Genomic DNA, 24120 nt, shown 5'->3' with positions numbered 1-24120 from the left:
CCCGCCCAGTCCACATTCCCCCAAGACATGAGGCTTAAGTAAGTTGAGTCGAAATGTCTTTATACGTTGCTTCGTCGCCTGCCTTTATCATTTACTTCGTCCTTCTGATAATTGTGTCGCCGTTCTTTCATTTGTGTAGGTGTCCCGCCCAGTCCAGTCGCCAATATCACTGGAGCTCTGCCACTCACTGTCCTGAACATCGTTGGAGCTTCGCCTCTCATTGTCGTTCAACATTGTTAGAGCTTCATTTTCCACTGCCAGCGAGTTATTTCCTCTCTCAAGTTTTTCCTTCATATATGCATCACCCAAAAAGAAAAATTGAACCCCTGATTTGCCATTGATGAGAACCTTTAGTCGTGCATGAACAAAAGAACGAACATGTCACCAATCCCTTTAACGAACACATAGGATAGCCACACAATTGTTCGCACGCTTATCAAAAAAAAAAAAAACAATTGTTCGCACATCATTCCTCCAGAAAAATTTGCCTTTCTAGTGGTGGCACTCGTTTTTTCTCAGATTTGTGCAGCTTCAATGTTTTTTCTCAAATCTGTGTAGAATCATACACCATTGAGTTAGTGTTGGAGCACAAGGTGCCCAACGTCAATAGCCACTTCTCTATAGTGACGAATCTCAAACCCATCTTAACAAGCCTCTTCCTTTATGATACTGCTAAAACTCATGGTTCTCATGTGCTAGACAACAAGTAGAAGAGAGAAAGCAGTACATGTAGTGTTATGGATTGATGAGTTGAATACATCATCATCGAAATTGGTTCTACCTCCAGAGCCTAGGTGAATAGGAGGGGTAGAGTGGGACTGTGGGAGGGAGGGAAGAGTCGAAGGGAGATCACCAAAATATCCCTTGATGCACTACTGGACTAAAATATTAATGATCACCCTAGTCTTGGCTCATTCAATATCTTGTCATGTAGGCTAGTTTTTCACAAAAAAAATGCTTATGGTTCGCCAACAAGAACCATTCTTTGACCTACCCTAACATTATCTCCAATACAAACCGATAATAGAATCTCATGATATGTAAAAAACAAAAAAAGGTAGTCGGTATCTTACAATATTTTTAAGTATATGGTAGTGGATGACATTAGATAGCAAATAATTACCTTAAACAGTAAAAACAGAGTGGGAGAGAAACAACAAATTCATAAAAAGGAGTTGTGAACGTGACTCATTTTTTCCTTGTGAAGTTACAGCACATCTCATCTTTGTAGTGAAAGAAATTGGACTCAAGACAATTATGTTAGGTGATGCATTTGATGTGATTTAAGCGAACTCTTATTGGAATGGCTCAAGGAGAAGTGCTCATTTCTTGCATAGTAACATTTTTAAGTGTGAACTCTTTTACTTAATGCTAGTTCAAAATTGGAATATGAAGGGAATTAGGTCAAGAATTGAACTTACAACTTAGTATAATTTTGTGAATACGATTTTTGATAACATCTTACCAGCAGAAACATTAGTACATGGATACCAAAAGTGTAATTAACTCAAATCAAAATTATTGGGCAATGTGACCAAACAAAAAATCGCACTACCAAGTACCATTCCTGGTAATTCTGGCCTCCATTCAATTATCATTTACCATGAAAGCAATTTGGGATAGAGGATTATACCAAAACAATGAACATTTGATGAAATTCACAAAGTAGATAAATCAATATCTAAGCATAGATAAAGTAATTTCAATTTGACTGGAAATAAAACAGGTAAACAACCTACAATTTTTGGATAATAACTGAATTGGCTATACCAGCTTGCTCTATAGTCTGCTCCAAATCAGTGAGCTGTTTGGGAGGAAAACCCATTGTCTGCATATGGTAACTTCTAGCTCCGCCAGGTCTTGATGCATCAATGAATGCTCGAATATCTCTGATTGTGTGGTGGTGATTGAAGCGAGAAACCATGCGCGTACCATCAGCCAACCTTAGCTGGATTGATGTCACCGGCTTGGAATCATCCACAACTAAACCGATTTCTGGCGTTGGAGCTGTACTTCGTGAAGAAGCAGCAGCAGCAGTTGCTTGAATAGGTTCACCAGCAGCTTCACTGCCGGAGCTGCTGCTACCTAAGGTTCTTCCAACCCCCCGGAATGGAAGATGGCGTGGCTTCGCCGGTTCCTGTATATATCAAGAAAAAGGGAAGGTTAAAACCTACACAGATAGAACACAAATCCAAAGCTGATGAGAAAAGAAAAAGGGGCATACAGGGTAGTTTTCTTCACGCCTTGAGAGGTTGACATGAACCGAAGTCCTTCGATCAACTGGTTCAAGCTCTCTGGGACATTCACCCTTCTTTATGCTCTGCATTGAGGTTAACTAATGATAAGTATATAATACTAAGACTATGTTTGAAACAACTTATTCAAGCTTATGTTATAGTATAAGCACTTATCCATAAGTGTTAGGGTAAACTTATGAAACCTATAAACTCTTTTGAGTTTATTTTCATAAACTTCTTATATTAGCTTATCAATAAATGCTCATATCTGCATATATGTTCCTTTAAGTTTATCTCAATAAGCTTCTCAAATAGTCTTATGAATAAGCACTTATGTGATAAATCAAACTGTTTACCTAAACAGACTCTAATTCTACTAGAAAGAGTGCATAAATAGCATTCAATAAATTCTGAAGACAAACATTAGATTATGGAAACAAACACTTCAAAGCAAGTTACCTCAATAAATGGAGCATTTTGTGGATCATCCAACCTCCGTAAAGGACCATCATTGATCGAGAAACCATTCCTCCAGAACGTGATCGCGTACGTGATCTCCCCTACCGGTTGAGGAGCAGACGGCAATGTCTCCCCAGAAAGCAACCTGGCAGTTCCACTGAAACTCCTTGACCTAGAAGAGTTTTCAGTTGGAGGTGGATCAACAGCTACCTGCCTTGCTTGATCAAAAATATCATCCACACTGTTCCCACCACCTCTGGTAGGATCTTGCACAAGCATTCCACTGCAACATTGAAAACAACAAGTACATAATTGATATGAGAAAAAAAATACACACATGTCAAAAATAGCAATCTCAAATGAAGTTGAGTATTAGCATAATAATGTTGGGTTTCACAATTTGCACATAATCCCAATTGCTAAAGTCCGAGGCTGTGTTTGGTTTTCAGTTTGGAAGTCCGTTCGGGGCATTGAAATTCGAGATCACACATTCCAATGCCCTAAACATGAACGAGGCTTTGAACCTCCGTTGGGTGAAAACACTTTCAAACTGAAAACCAAACCAACACTAAACCTTTGAATCAGACTGCAACATTGAAAACAACAGGTGCATTATTAATATGAGAAAGAAAAATACACATGTCATAAATAGCAATCACAAAAGGGAAGTTGACTATTTTTTTTTGGTGCAAGACTCTTCTTCGGAGGCAATCCTGTTCGAGCCGGAACATCCACATGGGGCTAACTCTCCCACAAGACTCGAACCCGAGACATTGCATAAGGGGACTTGAACCAACCACTACCCATTGGTAAGTGAAGTTGACTATTAGCATGATGTTAGGTTTTACAATTTGCACATAAAAACCCCAATTGCTAAAGTTTTCAGCATTGAATCAAAACCTATTCAAGAATCAAGAGAATTCCACAACTAAAACCATGAGGAATTGAATTTCACCTCTTTTGACCACCAGTGTAGTACTCCTCCGGAGGCGGTTCATCGAATTCAGAATCGGTACCGGATCCGCGATTGAGATCACGGAACGTGCGGATTCCACCGCGGCGGGTTCCGGAAGACGAGGAGGAAGGTTTCTTGCCGAGTGACCTGCGGGATCGGAGCTCGTAGGGGGCGCGAGAGGGGGAGTGGGAAGGGGAAGGCGAGCGTGAGGGAGACGGGGAAGGGTAGAAGTCAGGGGATTGAGGCTCGGAGGGTGAAACGGCGTCGTTTTCGTTTTCGTCGTCGTCGGCGGCGGCGGTTGCGGTGGCGGTTGTGGTGGGGTTGATTAGGGTGTTGTCGTCGTCGTCGAGGAAGGTGGAGACGGCGGCGTCGAGGTCGAAATTGTGGCTTTCGAGGAAGAAGAGGGCTTGTTGTTTGGTGGAGGCGGTGATCTCGCAGAATGCGGCGATGAGTGCGGCGGCGTTGCCGTCGGGTTTGGGATCTTCGCTGCTCTCCATTGTTGATTGTTGCTTCACACACTCTCTCTGTGTGTGACTATATATAGTAGTTTCACACGCACTCGATTGCTTCATGCCATACGACACCGTTTCGTTGCTTTACTTCGCGCGTCGATCTTCTAATCTTTCTATTAGGATTTAGGACTCTACGAAATCGAATCCTTTCTTTTTCACTTTCACACGCATACTCAATTAATCGATTTAAGCCCTTTTTTGAATTTGATAGGTAAAAAGGATAGAATAATGTTTTTATTTTCTTACTATTAATTAATGAAAGTATTTTGAAAAACAAATAAATCTTTACTTTCAAAAAAAAAAAATAAACAAATCTTTGAACTAGATAGATGTTTGATTTTGTTTCAAAAACTATATGCACATTGTAAGTTGAATCATCAAAATAGGATTTTGGAAATTTGAATTAAAGAGAAAGAGATGAAACTAAATGATTGGGTGGGCACCTGTAATGGGTTTTTTTTTATGAGTTAATGTTAGTTGTTACTAAATTAGTACAAATTATCTTTCTTTAGTGTTCAAACCCTGACCCTTCATTTACAATTACCCTTACCTCAATCATATTAACTACTCATCCCTGTGGGCGCCTGTAATGGTACCCTATGAGGATTTAATGAAAATTAGTTTGGACTTTGGATATAATAATAGTAAGGAAAGAAAAATATGTTCAAAATGGTTTACTAAGTTTAATCTAATGCAACGACGACACAACTTTTCTTTGTGATGCAACTCTCCTTCTCAATGACGATGACCAGCTCTCTTCAATGCGACGATGAAACAACTCTTTTCGACAATGCAACTCTCCTCAGCGACGGTGATGCATCAATTTCTGAAACATAAAGATTTGGATGGCGACAGTTTATGAAACAGATGGATTTCGGCGGCTACAATTTCAAAATAAGAAGTTTGGGCGCGAATGACTTGCTTTGTCGTTTTTTTATATATTATTTATGACTCATAAATGACGTGGTCGTGCGTCAAATCTCGTGTCCTGTAGCATTTTTCTTACTAGTTTGTGATGAGTAAAGAATAAAAATCTGTTGAGATGAGTAAAAATGTATTACCTTTTCATTAAGAGGAACTCATTGTAGCTATAATATCATAAAATATAACTATATATGCATTTCAAAAGTAATTCTATCATAATATCAAAATAAAAAACAAATATTTTAAACTTACTATTGCATTATCATTCACTGGCACAAATTGTTCTACCAAAATGCATTCTTCTAAACTTAGTTTTTTCTAACTTAATTCTACAAAACTAAACCTTCAGAAAAAGCAAATCTTGGATTCAAATGGTAGCTTTTTGTTGAATTTTTTTTTCTTTGAAAGTATGAATGTTCGTTCGGCTCTCAAACAAACGTGTAGCGTGCTGCTTTATGTAATTTATTGTAGACAACAAGTTTGTTTACACTCCTTATTAAGGGACAAATAATTCAACTGTCCTAAAGAGTAAAGACTTCCTTCATCAAAACTTCATAACTCCTAATTCAAAGTTTATTACTCCTAGATTAACATATCACCATTCCCCGCACTAGTAAAAAATGCATTCTCAAGCAAACAAATAAATGTATTCTAGTTGATTAATTAGCCTAAAGCATTATTATGAGATTAAAAATGAGTAATAAACGAGGAAGCAGCTAGAGTAAAGACAAGTCAATTCACATCTTTAAAAATGGAATAGAAGAAGCTAAGGAGTTTCCAATGACTATGTTATCTTCAAATATGAGCCCCTGGTGATAATGTCCTTTTTGCTGCATGTATGTGACAGGAGAAAAAAAAATATTCCTGACTTACATTACATACATTGTTCAATGACCATTACATATCTAGCTCCAACTGATGTGAATTTCCTGATCTGACAAAACCTGGAACAAATACAAGATGCGCATTATATATAACGCGTACAAAATCCATAAAAGGTGTTACCGAACTGTTAAAGCACGCGGACACCAGCAAAGAAAATCGAACCTTAACTCCTAGGTGAGCCCAAAGTTTGTGTACAACCATCAATCTTGAAGATGCATGCAAACCAGACAGTAGCATTGAAATTGGCAAGTGTCTCTCGCTAGCATTGCCGTTCGTGTATACCCAAGATTCGAAGGGGATTAACCTATAATGAATGCAAATCTATTTGGTAGCTACATATGCTGAGGCAGCTGCTGCCTCTGTTATTAAGGAAATGGACTGGCGAGCCTGGAGGCAAGCACTTATGTCAAATGGAAGCAACTTAGAACCATCAAAAATAAGATTAACACCAGGAAGGATTGCTTCTTTACTATCATTTTCTTCTGGTTCAGCTTTTATTGTATCGGCTTGAGGGGCTTCTTTAGTAGTTCTTGTGGCAACTTCATCAGCACTACTTAATGCGAATGATCTGCACGCAGAATTCAAAAGCAAGATTTGTGATGATTAGGAAATCATAATGATGAACCTTACAGAAAACTATCCTCCTTTTTTATAGTTTCCAGTGTAATGCTAATTGAATTTTATCACAAGAAAAAGCTAAGCAATGTTCAAGCATTGTATCATTTAATAGAAATTCAGCAACAAACCTAAGAACACAGCCATCAAAGCTCAACACTTCAGTTTGGCAGCGTTCCCGATTAGCAAGTTTAAACCTCTGATGTGCACTTGATGCCACTGAAATGGGAGAAGAAGGATCCATAAGTGGATTCCACCTTCCACTAGCTTGCATATGTCGTCCAAAAGACTCCTTGGATTGCTTTGTCTGGTAAAAAAGCTTTGTAGTGAAACCTGTTGATTGGTACTCCGCACAAATATCACGCAACTTTTTCCTCAAGCTTTGCATTGCGTCATGGTGTTCACTAAATGAGGCAGATTGGAGCATCTCCGATGAAACTATCCTTCTACATATATTATTGCACAATGTTGGACTAAATAGAGGCATCCCAAATTCCACACTCAAAGGAACCCATTCATACTTCTTTTCAGAAGAGTACTGACCTGATTCTGTTCCATTAAATAATTTCAATAGCCGAATATAACCAACTGTCCACAGTTCCATCTTGTTTGCCAAATTAGTCAACATAGAATTCACCTTAGAATGATCCTCTTCACATATTTCTAACTCTTCTTCTACCGAGGCGATTGACCCATCTGAGTTCTTTAAGGGTAAAGGGATATCCAAAGTAGTAACTTTTCCAGATTCATTAAGATCACACTTACTGAGAGGAAGCACCATTGCTGCTGAATGTTTAAGAAGTGAATTTAAATAATGCAAGAGTATACCTCCCTTAACTAAATTTCCTTCAAGCTTCCTTCCTAAGCCGGATATTGTAGTGCCATCCCAAGACCATACAAGGGCTTTCTCACAACCAGCCAATGGAGCAGGAAGCAAGCGGAGACACTGTCCTTTCATCAGAACAACTGATACAGGCCCGCAAGCTGCAGTTGAATATAATACCAATTTCATCCAAGGACTCATAGAAGAATATGTGGGAGGACCAAAATGAACTGGACCATCAGATCTAGGAAGAATTGATGAATGAGGAAGGGGCACAATGGACACAAGGATATCATAGTCACGTAGAAACAAACGATTGAGAGTTGCTGGTGGAAGAGAAGCCAAGCTTTCAGATCGGAGAATGTTTACACGATATTTCTTTGTCCTCTTTAGCAATTCTGCTCCAACATCTGACCCTTCAACTGCTACTAGTTTCTCATTGCTATGGAAATTTGTATCTGACTCATCTGTATCCTGAATGTGAGTACTGTCATCTTCCAAAGTAATAGAATGGGCTCTATCACCCATACTACTGTGATCCAGTTCAGGGGAAACAGAAGCCTCCACATGCTTCTCTGAATCAAAATTTATTGAATCATCATTATTTAACACAGGTTCTACAACACCAGGGTTTCCTGATCTCTCAGCCAAAGAAATTTCAGGCTCAGATATCACAGAAATTAACTTCTCATTACTTGAGGTAGTCATATCCAGCTTATCAAAACCCCCCTCCTCTTTTTTATCAGTAGTTATTCCACCTGATTGTAGACATTCTAACACACAACGAAGACTAAAAGCATGATCTGCAAATTCCTGTAGTTCTCCCTCAAATGTTGCACCCTCTAGGGTGCTAAGATCCTCGCAAAGATCACCAATGCTGGCATGACCCAATTTCCCCGCTTCATAGAGTGTAACGGCATGAGATTTCAGGCCTGACAAAGTTCAACAAGGAGTATGATTTTCGTCAAATACCAATCTCAGACAGATAGCAAGACTAACCGGATAGCTACCAAATTATTTACAACTCCAAAGCAAAGGCTACTAGTAACTAATAACAACTTACTCATCCACACCTGATACCAGGCAATAAAAGGTCATATGAAACCTTCATGGTTTCTCATAATTTTTTGGTCAGCACAAGCTGACTTCACTAAAATATGTGATACACTCAGAAAATTGTACCAAATGAACTTAAGCTTCAGCAATGGGGGGTAAAAGGTATAAACCTGGTGAAACAGACCCCATCATAAGATAGGATGTAATGTTCGCATCAACTATGAAAGCAACACGAGTATAGGCAGAACGAGGGCCTGATTTCCCTGAACTTGAAGTATCCCCTTGTTGAATGGAGTCATTATCAATAAGCATATTCTCAGAACCCAGACTTGTAACAGAAGCATCTTCATCACTGACTGTGCTTCTAGGAGACGCAGCAGGTATACTTGAGTCTTCAAGAATATATTCTGGATCAATTACTTTTGTTGCCCATCCCAAACGACACACAAAAGCAGCAGCAGCCTGCAGTTGTAACAAGTCAGCCTGTAGGGTTGTTGCCAACTCCCTAACAGTTGCATTTTCATTTGTAACTACAAAAACTGCATACAACAACCTGAAAGCAAGAGGTCCAGCATTAGATTTGAACTACATGGAAATAAAAACTTTGAACAAAAATGATGGAAACAGACTGAAACAACTGCTTTACTCTTCAATAGGATCTTCGTATGACTGCTCCCTGTTGGAAATGAAACCTTCAAGCCTGGAAACTGAGTCACCACACATAAATATTATTGAAATCATTTGAAGGGAAAGAGCCTCTAAAAATAGCGTTTTACATATTATATATACTTATGCCTCTCTTATCTGTTGATTTTTGCCAAGTGTGGTATTTATTATGAAACTTGCCATGAAACTGTGCTATCTGGAGAGTTCGGATTGTTTTTTATATATGTAAGCATTTATTGATGAATTTATTCAAGTAAGTGAAGCTAACTTGGAAAAATTATTTTCAATAATTTTGAACTGATAAACTAGACTAACCTCCAATAGGTGCGGTTTAGTTCAGAAGGACTACCATAAATAAATCTGTTTGGTTTCAAATTTTGAGGAACCAGTATGGTCAAATTAGTTGGATAGTTGCCTAGGTTTTGACCAAAATGAGAGTGGTTTACACTAATTTAAATTATGAAGCTTCATAGATCATAGGAATTATACCTTTGATCGGGTCATCAAAGTAAAACTAATTAACATAGAACAATACATAAACACAGAGGACACACCTTTAAGTCGGTCGTCTGGATATATAGGAACATCAAAATAGATCAGTCCTCGTATGTAAAGACCCCTTACAATGTCAGGATTAAACATGGCAAATGAATTAGCTTCCTCCTTACAGACTTTGTCTACTGTGGCCATTTCCTCCTCTGAGAGTTTCTATGAAAGGTGAGAAGAAAAGGTAAGAAGAAAAAGACATAATCTAGATCCCACAAGAAAGTGCAAAAGTTACGCGGAATGCTAGCAAAATATTATTTGACACTTTTATGATACTTCCATTGTTGTTGGATAAAATATCATGCTGGCCTCACTTAAGAACTTGAGGCTGCTCATTGTTATGAGCCAGCATAGGATTCCACCTTGAAAAGAGAAAATGAAAGCATTTATTGGTAGTATGCTAGTATTTCTCCAATAGTTATTTCTCAATGCCAACAACAACAAAATAAGTGAACCCTCCTCTGTCTTGTAAGGGTGAAAGACATACCCCACCTTAAATTCTTCCAAGGTAAAGTTCACAAGACAAACTCCCCACCACGGTTCAATAGGAAAATCCACAGGTTGAGTAGGCAAAAGTTCTTTTGCTATTGACTTGTTCAGTTTCCACATTATTTTCTGGATATTCCAAAAGAGCAATTGGAAGGTCAGACAAGATTCATATAAAGGTGATATCCTACCATTGAGCCTGATGATATAACCAAGCCTAGCTGAGGCTAATATGCAAATCCAAATCATTATCCAGATAGGGGACAGTGAAGTCAGTGAACTCATAAAATTCAAATATATGAGGAACTGAATGAAATACAATAAATATACAATTCAAGAGGATAGTTCATCATGCTCTCTATGAGTCTGGTCAAAAGGCATACAGTTGCAGACATGACAGACATCACCTTTCTTCTTCAAGGTTTACTTCTTTCTCCAAGTTCTACTTCTATTTTACTACTTCCCTGATTAACCGTATTTCCTATTCCGCAAAAGGTCAAGAAAATAATCACAGATTTCCTTCCTATCCTATGTAATGTCATAGAGAATATTTAATGCAATCTTATGTCTCTCTTGCAAGGAGTACCTAAATGATAGCTTTTCCAGTGTCTTTGACACTGGAGAATTACCTTATCAAGAAGATAATCGTTGAGCCTTCTTTATTTTGGCATCGACTTTGAGGCCAGTGTCAGCTAATGCAAAGGATCATAGAAGTTTTCTTAACTTTATATTCCCCACATAGAATAGAAGGTACTATGTAGACAGGGACTACTACAGGTAAACTAGACATTCATAAAATATCATACATGCAATTCAACTATGCAGGTATTACATACACATTTATGTGTAACGAACAGGAACATATATGCAGTACCTTAGATTTGCACTTGTTCATTATATCAATAAATTCATTTCTCCCAATTCCTGTAAGTCTAAAAGCATCCGCAGCACTAAAATTCGGGATGCTGTCATAAGGTTGCTCTGCAGATAATGAAACCGTCCATAAAATATTTTAAGGCCAGCTTCTATTCAAACAAATTGTATATTCAACATATTTATGTACCTTATAGCAGACTAACTAACAAATGCAAGCCAAGTTAATATAGCTAAGTATACTATGGATTTAATCAGTTCCATACTTCCCTTAATTTTAAATATGCACAGTTGCATACTGCTCTCACTTTTAGATATTTTCTCTCAATTATTTGTTTAGTTTATGCTCTCCAGTTTCTACTTAAATCTTAAAAAATAATCCTGTAATGAAGGAATACTTGCTGTGTGAAAGCAAAGGCCATTAAAGTATCAGCTGATCTTTCTGCTGTTAATATCATTCTATTTTTCCCTAATGAAAATAGTAAACAAGAGGAAAAAAATTCAATCTACAAGCAAGAAGTTAAGTCAGTTGAAATTGAAACAAGTAATAAAGTTACCAGTTTTCATTACTTCAAAAATCATATCACAGTAATATCTGAAAGGTGATACTCTCATTACACGGCACACATAACCCGCCAGATGATAAGGAAACAGCTGCAAGTGAAAACAAACACATTAAATGCTTCTATAACAAGTTTTATTTGTGAAGCATAATAAATTCACTTTTCTCCACACAAAATTCTAGCATAGTTTTCTGATCACGTGAGCAGGAACACAGGAATGTAATGTAAGGTTTAGTATCAGCGGATTTGGTATACAATTTCTGATTTAAGTTGAAGTAAGCAAACAGATTGTAACAGACGTTCTGCAAAAGCACATACAGCAAGATGCTTCCGCAAGTAGCGCATCATGACTTCATAATACTCGTTTTCTTTACAAACTTTACGAACAAAACAGCTATTCCATTGAAGTCTCTTCTTTATGCAGTATTCAATTACCCTGCATAAAATTTTCATGGCCAGAAATAGAGAAGGCAGTGTTATAATTATGTATTTACAAAAGAATCATTCAAGAAATCAACAAATTAGCCCTGATATGGATGATGTGTACTACCTTGTGAAACTTAATTGAACGAATGTAAACATAAATGAGTATTAGCTCTGAAAATCATAAATTATTGTTTGTTAGGGACAGATGTTGATTTTCTAGTTATAGGCCCTCTAGTCATTGAAACTTAAATGCTTCCTCATTCCTATGAAAATTTAATCTACTTCTATAGTTGAAAGACATGCTTTTCACAACCAAATAAAAGAAACCAGAAGGTATTTCTAGACCAAGGATCAAGCCCATTAAAATCTTCATAAAGTGCTCTGTGACTCTGCCTAGCACCATAGCTCTTTCAACAGTGATAATTATTTTAGAAGAACTTATTTGAGCTTATCTTATAGAATAAGTGCTTATGCATGTGTTTGAGATAATTAATGTAAACGGCTTATAGCCTACCCATAAGCTGCTTTGAGCTAATTTTCATAAGAATTTCAAATTAGCTTATGAATAAGATAAGAGCTTATGCTTATCAATAATCTTTTTGTTATTTATTTCAATAAGTTTTTCAAATTAGTTCATGACTAAGCTCCTAAGCGATAAACGCTTATTGCCATAAGCACTTAATTAAACCGTTTACCGAAACGCACCCTAAGTTTACCAACTAAATCCGATAAAATAATAGGTAGTAATTAACCATAACACTTAACAATGTTGACATTATGAATAACATAGCAGCATATCTATTTATTGGTAACCTTGTGTGCCATTCTTCCTTGGAAGGCAGGGTTTGTTGAAGTCGCCTGGGAAGATTCTCCCATTGGCATTCTTCCTTAACCGCTTTTTCCAACTGCACTTCCTCAACTGTCACCGGAGCGCGCTGCATTTTCCTCCTCCACCACCACCACCACCATTAATTCCTGCAAAAGGCAATTAGCCAATTAGCATTCATGTGCTCCAACATCCACAAAATCGTCGAAAATGATAGTAATAGAAAGCAATGAAAAACAATGAAGAGTTGTAATTAAACTGAAGCGATTAGTGGATTTTACGTAAAAGTGAAGGGATCCGAATGTTAATATATAACAACGTAACGTTGATGAAGGGTGAAATTAAGAACCTGAACCTGATAATGATGATGGTGTGTGAGGAGAGTGTTGGATTCAGCTTCATGTTTTGATGATTGGAGTGGAATCTGCTTGTTGATGGGAGGGAGAGAGAGCGATCTCGAGAACCGAATTTGTCAAGAACAAGCTCCTACTTGCATGGCGTTCGGGTTTCATTGTAATAATACAAAATCAAATACAAAGAATTTCATGTTGGTCAATTGTTCAAATACAGTTTCATAAGTACTTTTTATAAGAAAAGAATAATGCTTCATTTCTTATACTCGCACCGAGAGTGAGATAAGTAAATAATTGAGGGATAAGAAAAAAATAGTGAAAATAAGATGGAAAACAAATTAAGTGAGTAAATCATTACTCATAAAAAAATGTTAGAAGTGAACGCTCTTAGAATATCTTCAACAATAACATTCATTAATTTTTTTAAAATTTTATATTATTCTTCCCAATTTTTCATAGTGCCACATTATCTATACCACTTTAAGTTATGGTAGAATTTTAACCGGCTAGGAAGCTAATAAACCCACAAGCGTCTCAGCCAACCACCAATTTTCCATAGCTACCTTACAACCTCCACCCCAACACCGCATGGTATTTACTATTTGCACCCTCCGCCTCCACCTAACGCCCTCTGCCACCACAACTTTGCCCTCTTTAATCGTTGCCATCGCCCATCACCCTTCATTTGTCGCATGATATTCACCATCGCCATCTAGTACCCTTAACCATCACGATAATTACCTTGCAGCTTGCACTTCATATATCACATTTCCCACTTCCTGACACTTATGATGATAATTCTAATGGTGGGGAATGGAGGGTAAGGGTGTTGGGTAGCGAAGAAGGCTTTCGTGCAATGGCGGCAATGCTGAAAATGGTGGAAATACCAATGACAAATGATCATATTCAAGCCTAAAAGGCAATGGAAGCCAGGAGAAAAATCTTTGGACTATTTGTCCAATTTCTTGTTGAAGGTCCCCAAAGCTTTCAACATAATGATATGGCACAAACTACTCCTTAAGAGTGTAGATATAAACGTTTTAGTTTAGGTGTGTAGTTACTTTTTTAGGTTGTCGTTTAAAAGTTTTTGTATTCAAGTAGAGAGATTTCACATGATTTGAATTTTTTTTTTCTGTAACAAACATAAGGATAAGTGAAAGTCTAAAATTTAATAGAAAATATTTAGAGTTTAATTTATATGCACTAACGGTGTAAATTTTTTTACATCGTCAACCAATTGGATATCTATAGGATATGAGAAAATTTATTTATTTTATTTAATTTCATTAATTAACGTGAGACATCCTTATAATCTGACTGGTTAATGGTGTAAAAAAGTTTAAATTCTCCGCGCATGATGTTTTTCTCAATTATTTAAGAGTCATAATTTATAAACAAAAGGGTAACAACAAAAACCTTCCAATCCACGAGTTATTATATTATATCATTATTGCATGCTTTTAAAAAGAAAATTATATCATTATTTCATGTATAAATGATGCCAAGTTCAGTCAACCAATCAGATATCTATAGGATATGAGAAAATTTATTTTTTTATTTAATTTCATTAATTAACGTGAGACATCCTTATAATCTGACTGATTAATGGTGTAAAAAAAGTTTAAATTCTCCGCGCATGATTTTTTTCTCAATTATTTAAGAGTCATAATTTATAAACAAAAGGGTAACAACAAAAACCTTGCAATCCACGAGTTATTATATTATGTCATTATTGCATGCTTTTAAAAAGAAAATTATATCATTATTTCATGTATAAATGATGCCAAGTTCAGTCAACCAATCAGATATCTATAGGATATGAGAAAATTTATTTTTTAATTTAATTTCATTAATTAACGTGAGACATCCTTATAATCTGACTGATTAATGGTGTAAAAAAGTTTAAATTCTCCGCGCATGATTTTTTTCTCAATTATTTAAGAGTCATAATTTATAAACAAAAGGGTAACAACAAAAACCTTGCAATCCACGAGTTATTATATTATGTCATTATTGCATGCTTTTAAAAAGAAAATTATATCAATATTTCATGTATAAATGATGCCAAGTTCAGTCAACCAATCAGATATCTATAGGATATGAGAAAATTTATTTTTTTATTTAATTTCATTAATTAACGTGAGACATCCTTATAATCTGACTGATTAATGGTGTAAAAAAAGTTTAAATTCTCCGCGCATGATCTTTTTCTCAATTATTTAAGAGTCATAATTTATAAACAAAAGTGTAACAACAAAAACCTTGCAATCCACGAGTTATTATATTACATCATTATTGCATGCTTTTAAAAAGAAAATTATATCATTATTTCATGTATAAATGATGCCAAGTTCAGTCACCGATGTTCACTCGCTCCATAGACATGGCAGTTCACTCTACTTCAACGCTTTACCTTGTTCTCTGCTTATCATCCACCGTTTTGCTGCTAATTTCTTCTTCTCATGCACAAGCTCAGTCTTTCAAATACTGTGGTAATTAACTAAACTACCTTTACTTTCCATTCTTCAATTTAGTTCATGATTTTGTTTTGTTTAATTCTTCAACATTCATCATTGATGCCTCATATCATAATTAGTTTTGCAATACTTGAGAGCTTCCTGTTTGAGATTCTACCTTGCAAGAAACATAGAGGGGCTAAGCTGCCATTTCTAGTATCCATAGCTGATGAAAAACGGTAGAAATAGAATCCCTTAAGGGAAAGGGAACCCGTATAATTTGCAGGGACAATAGACCCTAAAAAGAAGACATGAGTAACATTTGATTACAGAATAGAAGAACATGACAGAACTGCACGGAATAAGACAGAACAAGATGGAACTAAATAATAATATTTTGTGTGTTATGTTTGGTACGTAACTTTAAGTCATCAAAACATAGCCATAATTTAAATTACGTATTAATTGGAACAAACGCACTCTAAAGTACCTTTTCTAATTAATTTGCTTTCAGCTTTTTGTAAAGTAATGATTTTTCTAAGAAAATCGAAACAAACGTACACACTCTAAAGTAGTTTTTTCAATTAATTTACTTTCAGCTTTTTGTAAAGTAATGATTTTTTGAAAAGCTGAAATAAACATAAAAATGAAAAAAGTGATTTTTCTAAAAAAAAACCGAAACAAACGCACTCTAAAGTAGTTTTTTCAATTAATCTGCTTTCAACTTTTTGTAATGTAATGATTTTTCGAAAAACTGAAACAAACATAAAAATGAAAAAAAGTGATGATTTTTCTAAAAAAATCGAAACAAACGCACTCTAAAGTAGCTTTTCCAATTAATCTACTTTCAGCTTTTTGTAAAGTAATGATTTTTTGAAAAGCTGAAACAAACATAAAAATGAAAAAAAAAGTGATTTTTCTATAAAAAAAACTAAAACAAAAGCACTATAAATTAGCTTTTCCACTCAATCTGCTTTCAGATTTTTGTAAATTAATGATTTTTATAAAAGCTGAAACAAACTTAAAAGTGACTTTTAATTGAAAACGTGATTTTTCTAAAAATAAGTTGGAACAAACGCACTCTAATATAGTTTTTCCAAATAAACTGCTTTTAGCTTTTTGTGTAATAATGATTTTTTCAAAAGCTGAAACAAAAATAAAAATGATTTTTTAAATGAAAAAAGTGGTTTTTCTAAAAGTAAGCTCAAACAAACGCACTCAAATTAACTCTTTTGTCATTGCTTAATAAAGTGATTTTACTTTTTGAAAAATAATTGATTTTATTTTAAGTGATTTTTCTGAAAAACAGAAATTTATTTAAGTTTGTCAACTAATATAATAACTCCTTTTCACTTTAAGAAGTGATTTTAAACTGTTTGAATATAAAAAGTTTCAAATATAAATTTGGAGCATTTTTTACCATGTTAAATTTTTAAGAGGGGCCAAAGTGTTTCGTTCCAAAAGCTTTTTGTTATGTTTCGTTGCATCATAAAAATATAACAAACACATAATATAAACCCATATTCCTTTTCCGTCCCCTTCTCACCTGTCTGCCAAATGCTACTATGATGTCAAAGGTGTCACGTGTGCGTCACGGGATTACAATGTATTGTTTAGTGTTTTTGTTGTTGAACAGTGCTTAGTTTGAAATGTTCACTAGTTTAATTACAAGCGAGGTATAGTTTAACCAAAATGAAACTTTTATGTAATTTGGGTTGGCACGACTGGCGGTTAGATCCCGGTTCGAGCCTCACCTCCAAGGGCGCAAGTTTGAATCCCTTATGGATTAAAATTCCAAGTAGGTGGCATTTGTATACAGAGAGATCCGCTTCAGCATGCTACTAGAGTGAGTCTCGATTGGCCTATACATAGGTAGGGAGATAATCCTTCTCCGTTGGAGATTCTCAGTATGTTATTGGTACCCTGTACTGTAGGCTTGGTGTGCCTCTCCAAAGCCCTACCATTTTTTACAACAAAAAAAAGGTTGTGTAATTCACCAATTCTAGTTAATTTATTGATTGTTCAGCACTAATTGAAAAATATTCAGGTATTGCTGGGGGAGACAGAGGAGCCTATGGGCTGACGAGCAAGACACCAAGAGATATCAACGCCACATCTTAACCCAAAACCTTAAAATCCCTACCATTTTTTGCAACAAAAAAAGGTTGTGTAATTCACCAATTCTAGTTAATTTATTGATTGTTCAACACTAGTTGAAAAATAGTCAGGTATTGTTTTGTTGGGGAAAACAGGTGAGTCCATTGGTTGAGGAGCAAGACACCAAGAGATATCGACGCCAAATCTTAACCCAAAACCTTAGGACAATGGGTTAAGATGTGGCGTCGATACCTCTTGGTGTCTTACTCCTCAGCCCATGGACTCCCTTATCTCCCCCAACAAGTGGTATCAGAGCCGATGGTTCGTGGGACCATGGTAATGACTCATTGTGTCGAAAGTCTTCCTAGCAATGGCGGTTAGGCGTCGTGTCCCGTTGATGAAGATCCAACGGCGGTGCAAGTAGTTGGAGGATTCCGCTTGAGATGGACTCACACTCGAGGGGGAGATTGTTGGGATGTCAAGTGTGAGTAAAGAAGTCTCACATTGGAATTGAAGATTAGGTGAGTGTTGAACACTTTATAAGTGAGAAAACCCATACACCTAATAATACCTTTAGGTTTTGGGTTAAGTTGTGGCGTCGATATCTCTTGGTGTCTTGTTTCTCACCTCATGAGCTCCCATGTCTCCCTAAACAAGTATTATGGTGATGTGATTTTTTATTTATTTTCACTATTTTGTTTTGGGGGCCTAGCTCTTGCAGTAGTTGCTTTTCTTTTTGTTTGTTGTGGCACTTAGTTCTTGGTCTATTGATTTGAATTTTGTATAAATGCTATATATGCAGATAAGAATGCAGACTATGCTGTGAAGGTGAGTGGAGTGGAAATATTACCCGACCCTGCGGTGAGAGGAGTGCCGTTCACCTTTAAGATCGCAGCTTATACTGGTGACACTTCTCTTTCTAATTCTAATTAATTTTTCCTCTGCAGCTCCCATCATGCTTTGTCTTTGTATCATTGTATGTTTGTGTTACATTTATGCTTTACAAAATTTCCAAAATGAACTTTAATAATTAGTGGAAATCGAAGAAATTGTATTCCGTGCTTTTTATTGATAAACAATTGAGTATTTATATACAAAGATCCTAGGCTAATAGTTAACTAAAGAATAAATCTAAGCGAGACTACATACGTAATTACATCCTAATAAAGGGAATAAATCTAAGCGAGATTACATGTGTAATTACATCATAATAAATAAAGAATAAAGATTCCAATATTCTATTCTAATATTATATTCTAACACACCCCCCCAGTCGAAGCTGGAGGGTCACCGATGCTAAGACTGGAACAAAAATCATCAAAAGGGACATGGGATAAGCCTTTCGAGAAAATAAGATACCCTTCAAACTCGAGAGCGACCGGAGGAAAACCTTGGTGACCCGAAGATGAGGAACCACGGTTGGCGTAAGGAACCACCGTTGACGTCGGAGAGCCGGGATCAGAGTGTGATCTGCCATAAGATGTAGCAGGAAAAATAAAAATAAAAAACTGGATTTTTTTTATATAGGTTGATGGCTTGGAGCGATTCAACCGGTTTGGGTGAACCGTCCCGGGTCGAATCGGGTGGGCGAGTCGAAAGAAACCGGTTCACCGGAAAGAAGAAGAAAAATAAATCTTTTTGGCTAGAACCCGGATTTGGTTGCGGGTCGGGTGTTGGGCAAGATTGATGGGCGCGAGTGTTGTGATGAACGAGGCAGAGAACGATGAGCTGCACCTGGGTGAGGCAGCGGCGGTCAAAGTGGGCCGACGTTACCTTAAGGGAGCATACGTGATCTGGAAGGAGATGACTCGTGAACGGGTCGGGTCTTGCTGTTTGGGGTGCGTTGGAGCTGCACGCGGGTGAAGAGAAGCATCTCCGGCGCTGGGCACGCGGCGGGAGGAATTGTAATCCGTGCTTTTCATTGATAAACAACTAAGTATTTATATACAAAGGTCCTAGGCTAATAGTTAACTAGGGAATAAATTTAAGTGAGATTACATGCGTAATTACATCATATTAAAGGGAATAAATCTAAGTGAGATTACATGTGTAATTACGTCATAATAAATCAAGAATAAATATTCTAATATTATATTCTAACAGAAATGTTACTTATTATCTGTCAACCAGGTGAACCAATTTCTAGTGGTGATTTACTATATGAAATTTCATATGCTGGGATAGAAGGAGAACCTGATACATTTCTCCATGATCTCTGTGAGGAAGCACCTTGTCCTGTTCCTGCAGGCCACTTTACACTCGTTCACACCGAATTTTTACCCTCGTTTACCCCACCGGTAAGTCTCATTTTACCAAGGTTCCGCTTGTAAGAACTTACTTTATAGCATAAGCACTTATGTAGTTATGCAAAACACTTGATAGCATAAGCTTTTGTATATAGTGTATGCATTTCTATACGCTGTCTTGAACTTAATTTCATATGCTTTTCAGATTAACTTATGAATAAGAGTTTATGTTTATCTATAGCCTATTTTCAGCTTATTTCAAAAAGTTTCTTAAATTTGTTTAAGTTGTTTACCCAAATTCACCTCAAATATATATACTCTGTTGCCATTTTTAAGATATCAATCTGTGAGGAACCCCTTCAGATTTATGAATTTACTTGGCAATATATGATATTGTTTTGCTTTAAAAAAGATTGCAAGATGTTAATGATTCTTAGTCATTGTGAGAATGATATTGCTTTATCCATAATCAATAGAAATTGATGCTTCCTCTTCCTCATCCTGGTTTCATCTATATGGTATGGGAACTGTTGCAGCTAAGCATCACCATAACTCAAGGATACCATTTGTTGATTCAAATATATTTTCCTCATCTTCACTTAGATGTTTGATTTTAGAAATTTCTTTGTAATGCTGTAACAAAATTAAATATCAATTCATTAACCAACTTATAACCGTATACTTCAATTGCAGGGCACTTATAATATGAATGTGAAGCTGAACTTTAAGGATCAGAAGGACAAGCAGTTAACTTGCATTATCTTTCCCTTCAAAATCGGTCCTAAATCTTCAGTGTCTGCTATGTAGTTCTGACCGTATAGATGGTAGTTATGGTTTAGTTCTTAACCCTCAATGTGAACTAGTGAAGCGCCATGCTACGAGTTATAAATTAAATGTTTATTTCCCCTAATGAGTAAGTTGCCCAAGAATTTATGATGTGTTTTGTTTGGCATTAAGAATCTTCCAAAAGAGTTTTGCTAGATAGCATGAGATACTAGATGAAATGGAAAAGAAACAATTGAAACTCTTAATTTTAGGCTTAGAAACACATTTGCTCCTCGACAAATTCTAATTGTGCAGAACGAGTCCTTAAACTATTCTTTTGCAAGTTGAATCCCCCACGTTTACGTCGATAGTGATGTTGGTCCTTATATCATTTTCCGTAAAAAAAACTAACTATTTTGGGGATAAAAAAAGTGCAATTTTAACTAGCTTGGTCGTTCGCTGCACTCTGGCACTCGAACTCCACCTTGCCCAACACCCAGTCTAGTGTCTGTCAGATTCGTTGGTTTCTCCTCTCAGTGACTTCTGCAATCCTCATGGCCACCCTCTGCAGCGGAAGATATCAAACCTTGCATCGTCTTTCGCTCAAACACTCCACTTGACCATACCATCAACGGATAATTTTTTAAAAGCTTTTTAACTAAAAAAAGATGAGCTTGTTTTGCTTAACATACCGGCCTATTTTTTAAAAAAAATTACAAGTCTGCATTAAGATTAGACTGAACACACAAAAAAACCTACCAGACTTAGAGACACGATGAATCACAAGTGTCTCTGGAAGTTATGTCAAGTGGTAAGAGCTAGGGGACACGGCGGCGACACACATGAAGAGAGATCAAAGAGCGATGGAGTTTGAGACTTCGAAGATGAAGGTAGCTTCTGAGCCTGACTTTCTCTTCGACGTGGGTAGCATCGTGGACAACTTCTTTCTTCTCGTGAATCTGGGTTGATTTACTCGTCGATGGGGGGATTGACGACGAGGCGGAGAACAACAATGTGGCCATCACGATCTGGACAACAAGGGTTAGTGGGTTTAGGGGCTGATTTTTGCCTAATTTTAGTGTTGTTTGGGTTTGTTGACGGAGGATCAAGGTTCTTGATTACTGATGTTATGTATAATTAGGATACTTATGATATGATTCTCGAGTCTCTCGTTCTTGTTGGATTCTTTATCGATTTCTACTTTTCCTTTTCTTTTTGGGAAATGCTGGATTGCACAACCCTTTTTTGGCACTGCAGGCACTACCAGTTATAATTAATACTCAATCATGCACTTTTACCATTTTCTCCTCTCATGATTTCTGGAAAAAAAAATTACTATGTAAAAACACATGGTCGTGCAGTGTAGTGCGTGAAATGTGTCGTGGGATATAGCAACGCTGTTTCCTTTTTATTTTTCCTTCTTCAGCGCATTTCAGTTCAATTAATTGTCATTTTCATTTTGAACCTACAAAACCCATATGGGGTATGTCATGATGCAACGATGTTGAGTGTAATTACTAATTAGACTTTTGTGATCACGATTCTATTTTTTTTTTTTTTGAGAGAATCTAACCACAAACCAGGCCTCTAAATAGGGTAGTAGGACAAGGCCAGACCTCAAAATTTAGCCAATGAAGCCGCATGCCAGGCTTATGCCACAAAATTATAATGTAAGCTAGGATTGAGTCATGCAGAACTTGACCTAGCTTATTTCCACCCTACGTACCGTGGTGACGATGTTGAAAATGGTGCAAATACCAATGACAAAGAATCATATTCAAACCTAGAAGGCAAAGGAAACCCAGAGAAAAATGATTGGACCCTTTGTCCTATTTCTTGTTGAAGGTTCACAAAGCTTTCAATAGAATGTTATGGCACAAACTCTTCCTTAAGGGTGTACAAGTTTTAGTTTATGTGTGAGCCTACTTTGCAGTTAAGCATTTAAGACTCGTTTGTAGTAAAATAGTAACAGATTGTCATATCGACATGAAATTAATAATACTATGTCGTTTAATCCTATTATATACTATATACTATTTTCGAAACTAAAAAGTGGCAACTCCGACAAGTGTTACCCCTCATTCTATGTCTTTCTTCATAAACTTTTTCTCTCATACTATAATTAGTAGGTTGATGATGTCATATTTATATTTTCTGATCTTATAGTAATTTAAATATTAAATAATTCCATATTTTCAAAAATAATTAATGTATTACTACTGCATTTAGTAGTTTTTAATGACATTAGAATAATTAACAAAAGTCAATTGTGAATTTTTTGAAAATTAATTACTGTATTAATTTGAGATTTAATAGTTTTTCATGACATTAAAATAATTAATAGAAGTCAATTGTGACTTTTCTACCATTAAGTTGCATGCTGACAAAGTCTTTTTTTAATGGTTGTTTTCTATATAACAAAATAAAAAAATAATATAAAATAGTTTTTAATGCTGATTTGGAAATTAACTCAAATTTTTTATATTTTATGTTTTCCTATATACATCTTGGAGATTAAATGGTTTTGCTATATTGATTCAAAGCATAACAAATCAGAAAAAATGGAATTAGAATGTATATATAGGATTTGAAAAACAAAACTTAAATATGTGATATCGTATTTAAAAAAGAAAAGCGAGAGAGGAAATATGTAAATGTTTGATGTACACCGACAAAGTACTCTTATTTCATCTGTGCATGACACGAAATCAATACTAGTAGTTCATGTATTCAAGTAGAGAGATTTCACAAGATTTGAATTTATTTTTTTTGTAACATACATAAATAGATAAGTGAAAGTAGGGGTAGCAATATGGGTTGGTGGGGCAGGCCGAGCCTGACCTGCCATCAACCCTGCCGAAATGCGGGTTGGGTTAGACTAACCTACTTTTTGTAATTGGGTTCAAAGCCTCAAGTCAATCCACATTTTGGCGGATAAGCGGGTTGACAAACTAGCCCACTTTAAGTAAACAACGAAAAAAAAATGTTATGCAATTAGTAAAAAGTCAGAAATGTTGTTCCATTTTCCTTGTGCCACAGACAAAAAGCTAAAATTTGTAATTAGCGACACTACAACACTAAGACCAAATTAAAAAGGAAGACATGGTTTCTCTATATTTCTTTGTACAATGTCAACATTACTATTCGATTTTGATTCATCTCAAGTAGAATCAATTCCACAATTACAATAAGACTAAAAACCACAAACTCATAACCAATTCACATGTTGCACAAATTCTCCATCATCATAACTCATAAATGTCTTTTAAAACAACAAAAACACAAATCAAAGTCCAACAATCTCACAATGATATAATCTTACACAGAACTTCTAAGTTCCAACATAACCTT

General features: G+C 36.1%; 3 protein-coding genes across 3 annotated transcripts; 1 reads left to right on the top strand and 2 right to left on the bottom strand.

Annotated features, from left to right (window-relative positions):
- Positions 1 to 1564: 1564 nt before the first annotated feature.
- LOC130733469 (plant UBX domain-containing protein 4-like) lies at positions 1565 to 4176 on the bottom strand. Its single transcript, XM_057585685.1, has 4 exons — positions 3652 to 4176; positions 2697 to 2979; positions 2225 to 2320; positions 1565 to 2137 (listed from the first exon to the last, which is right to left on the bottom strand). The coding sequence occupies exons 1-4, from the start codon at positions 4146 to 4148 to the stop codon at positions 1736 to 1738; spliced, it is 1278 nt and encodes a 425-aa protein (XP_057441668.1). The 5' UTR covers positions 4149 to 4176; the 3' UTR covers positions 1565 to 1735.
- A 1598-nt stretch (positions 4177 to 5774) lies between these two features.
- Positions 5775 to 12967, bottom strand: LOC130733468 (uncharacterized). The gene is made up of 11 exons (XM_057585684.1): positions 12840 to 12967; positions 11919 to 12036; positions 11595 to 11691; positions 11039 to 11145; positions 10171 to 10293; positions 9687 to 9840; positions 9113 to 9173; positions 8637 to 9019; positions 6719 to 8342; positions 6135 to 6540; positions 5775 to 6031 (listed from the first exon to the last, which is right to left on the bottom strand). Exons 1-10 carry the CDS (start codon positions 12965 to 12967, stop codon positions 6294 to 6296), a joined length of 3042 nt encoding a protein of 1013 aa, XP_057441667.1. The 3' UTR covers positions 5775 to 6031; positions 6135 to 6293.
- A 2569-nt stretch (positions 12968 to 15536) lies between these two features.
- Positions 15537 to 20914, top strand: LOC130733466 (uncharacterized). Its single transcript, XM_057585683.1, has 4 exons — positions 15537 to 15697; positions 18561 to 18662; positions 19889 to 20055; positions 20698 to 20914. The coding sequence occupies exons 1-4, from the start codon at positions 15568 to 15570 to the stop codon at positions 20809 to 20811; spliced, it is 513 nt and encodes a 170-aa protein (XP_057441666.1). The 5' UTR covers positions 15537 to 15567; the 3' UTR covers positions 20812 to 20914.
- Positions 20915 to 24120: the final 3206 nt, after the last annotated feature.

This window comes from Lotus japonicus, chromosome 1 (assembly GCF_012489685.1).
Source record: "Lotus japonicus ecotype B-129 chromosome 1, LjGifu_v1.2".
NCBI classification, from domain to species: domain Eukaryota; kingdom Viridiplantae; phylum Streptophyta; class Magnoliopsida; order Fabales; family Fabaceae; genus Lotus; species Lotus japonicus.
This window is presented reverse-complemented; position numbering and strand designations above follow the sequence as displayed.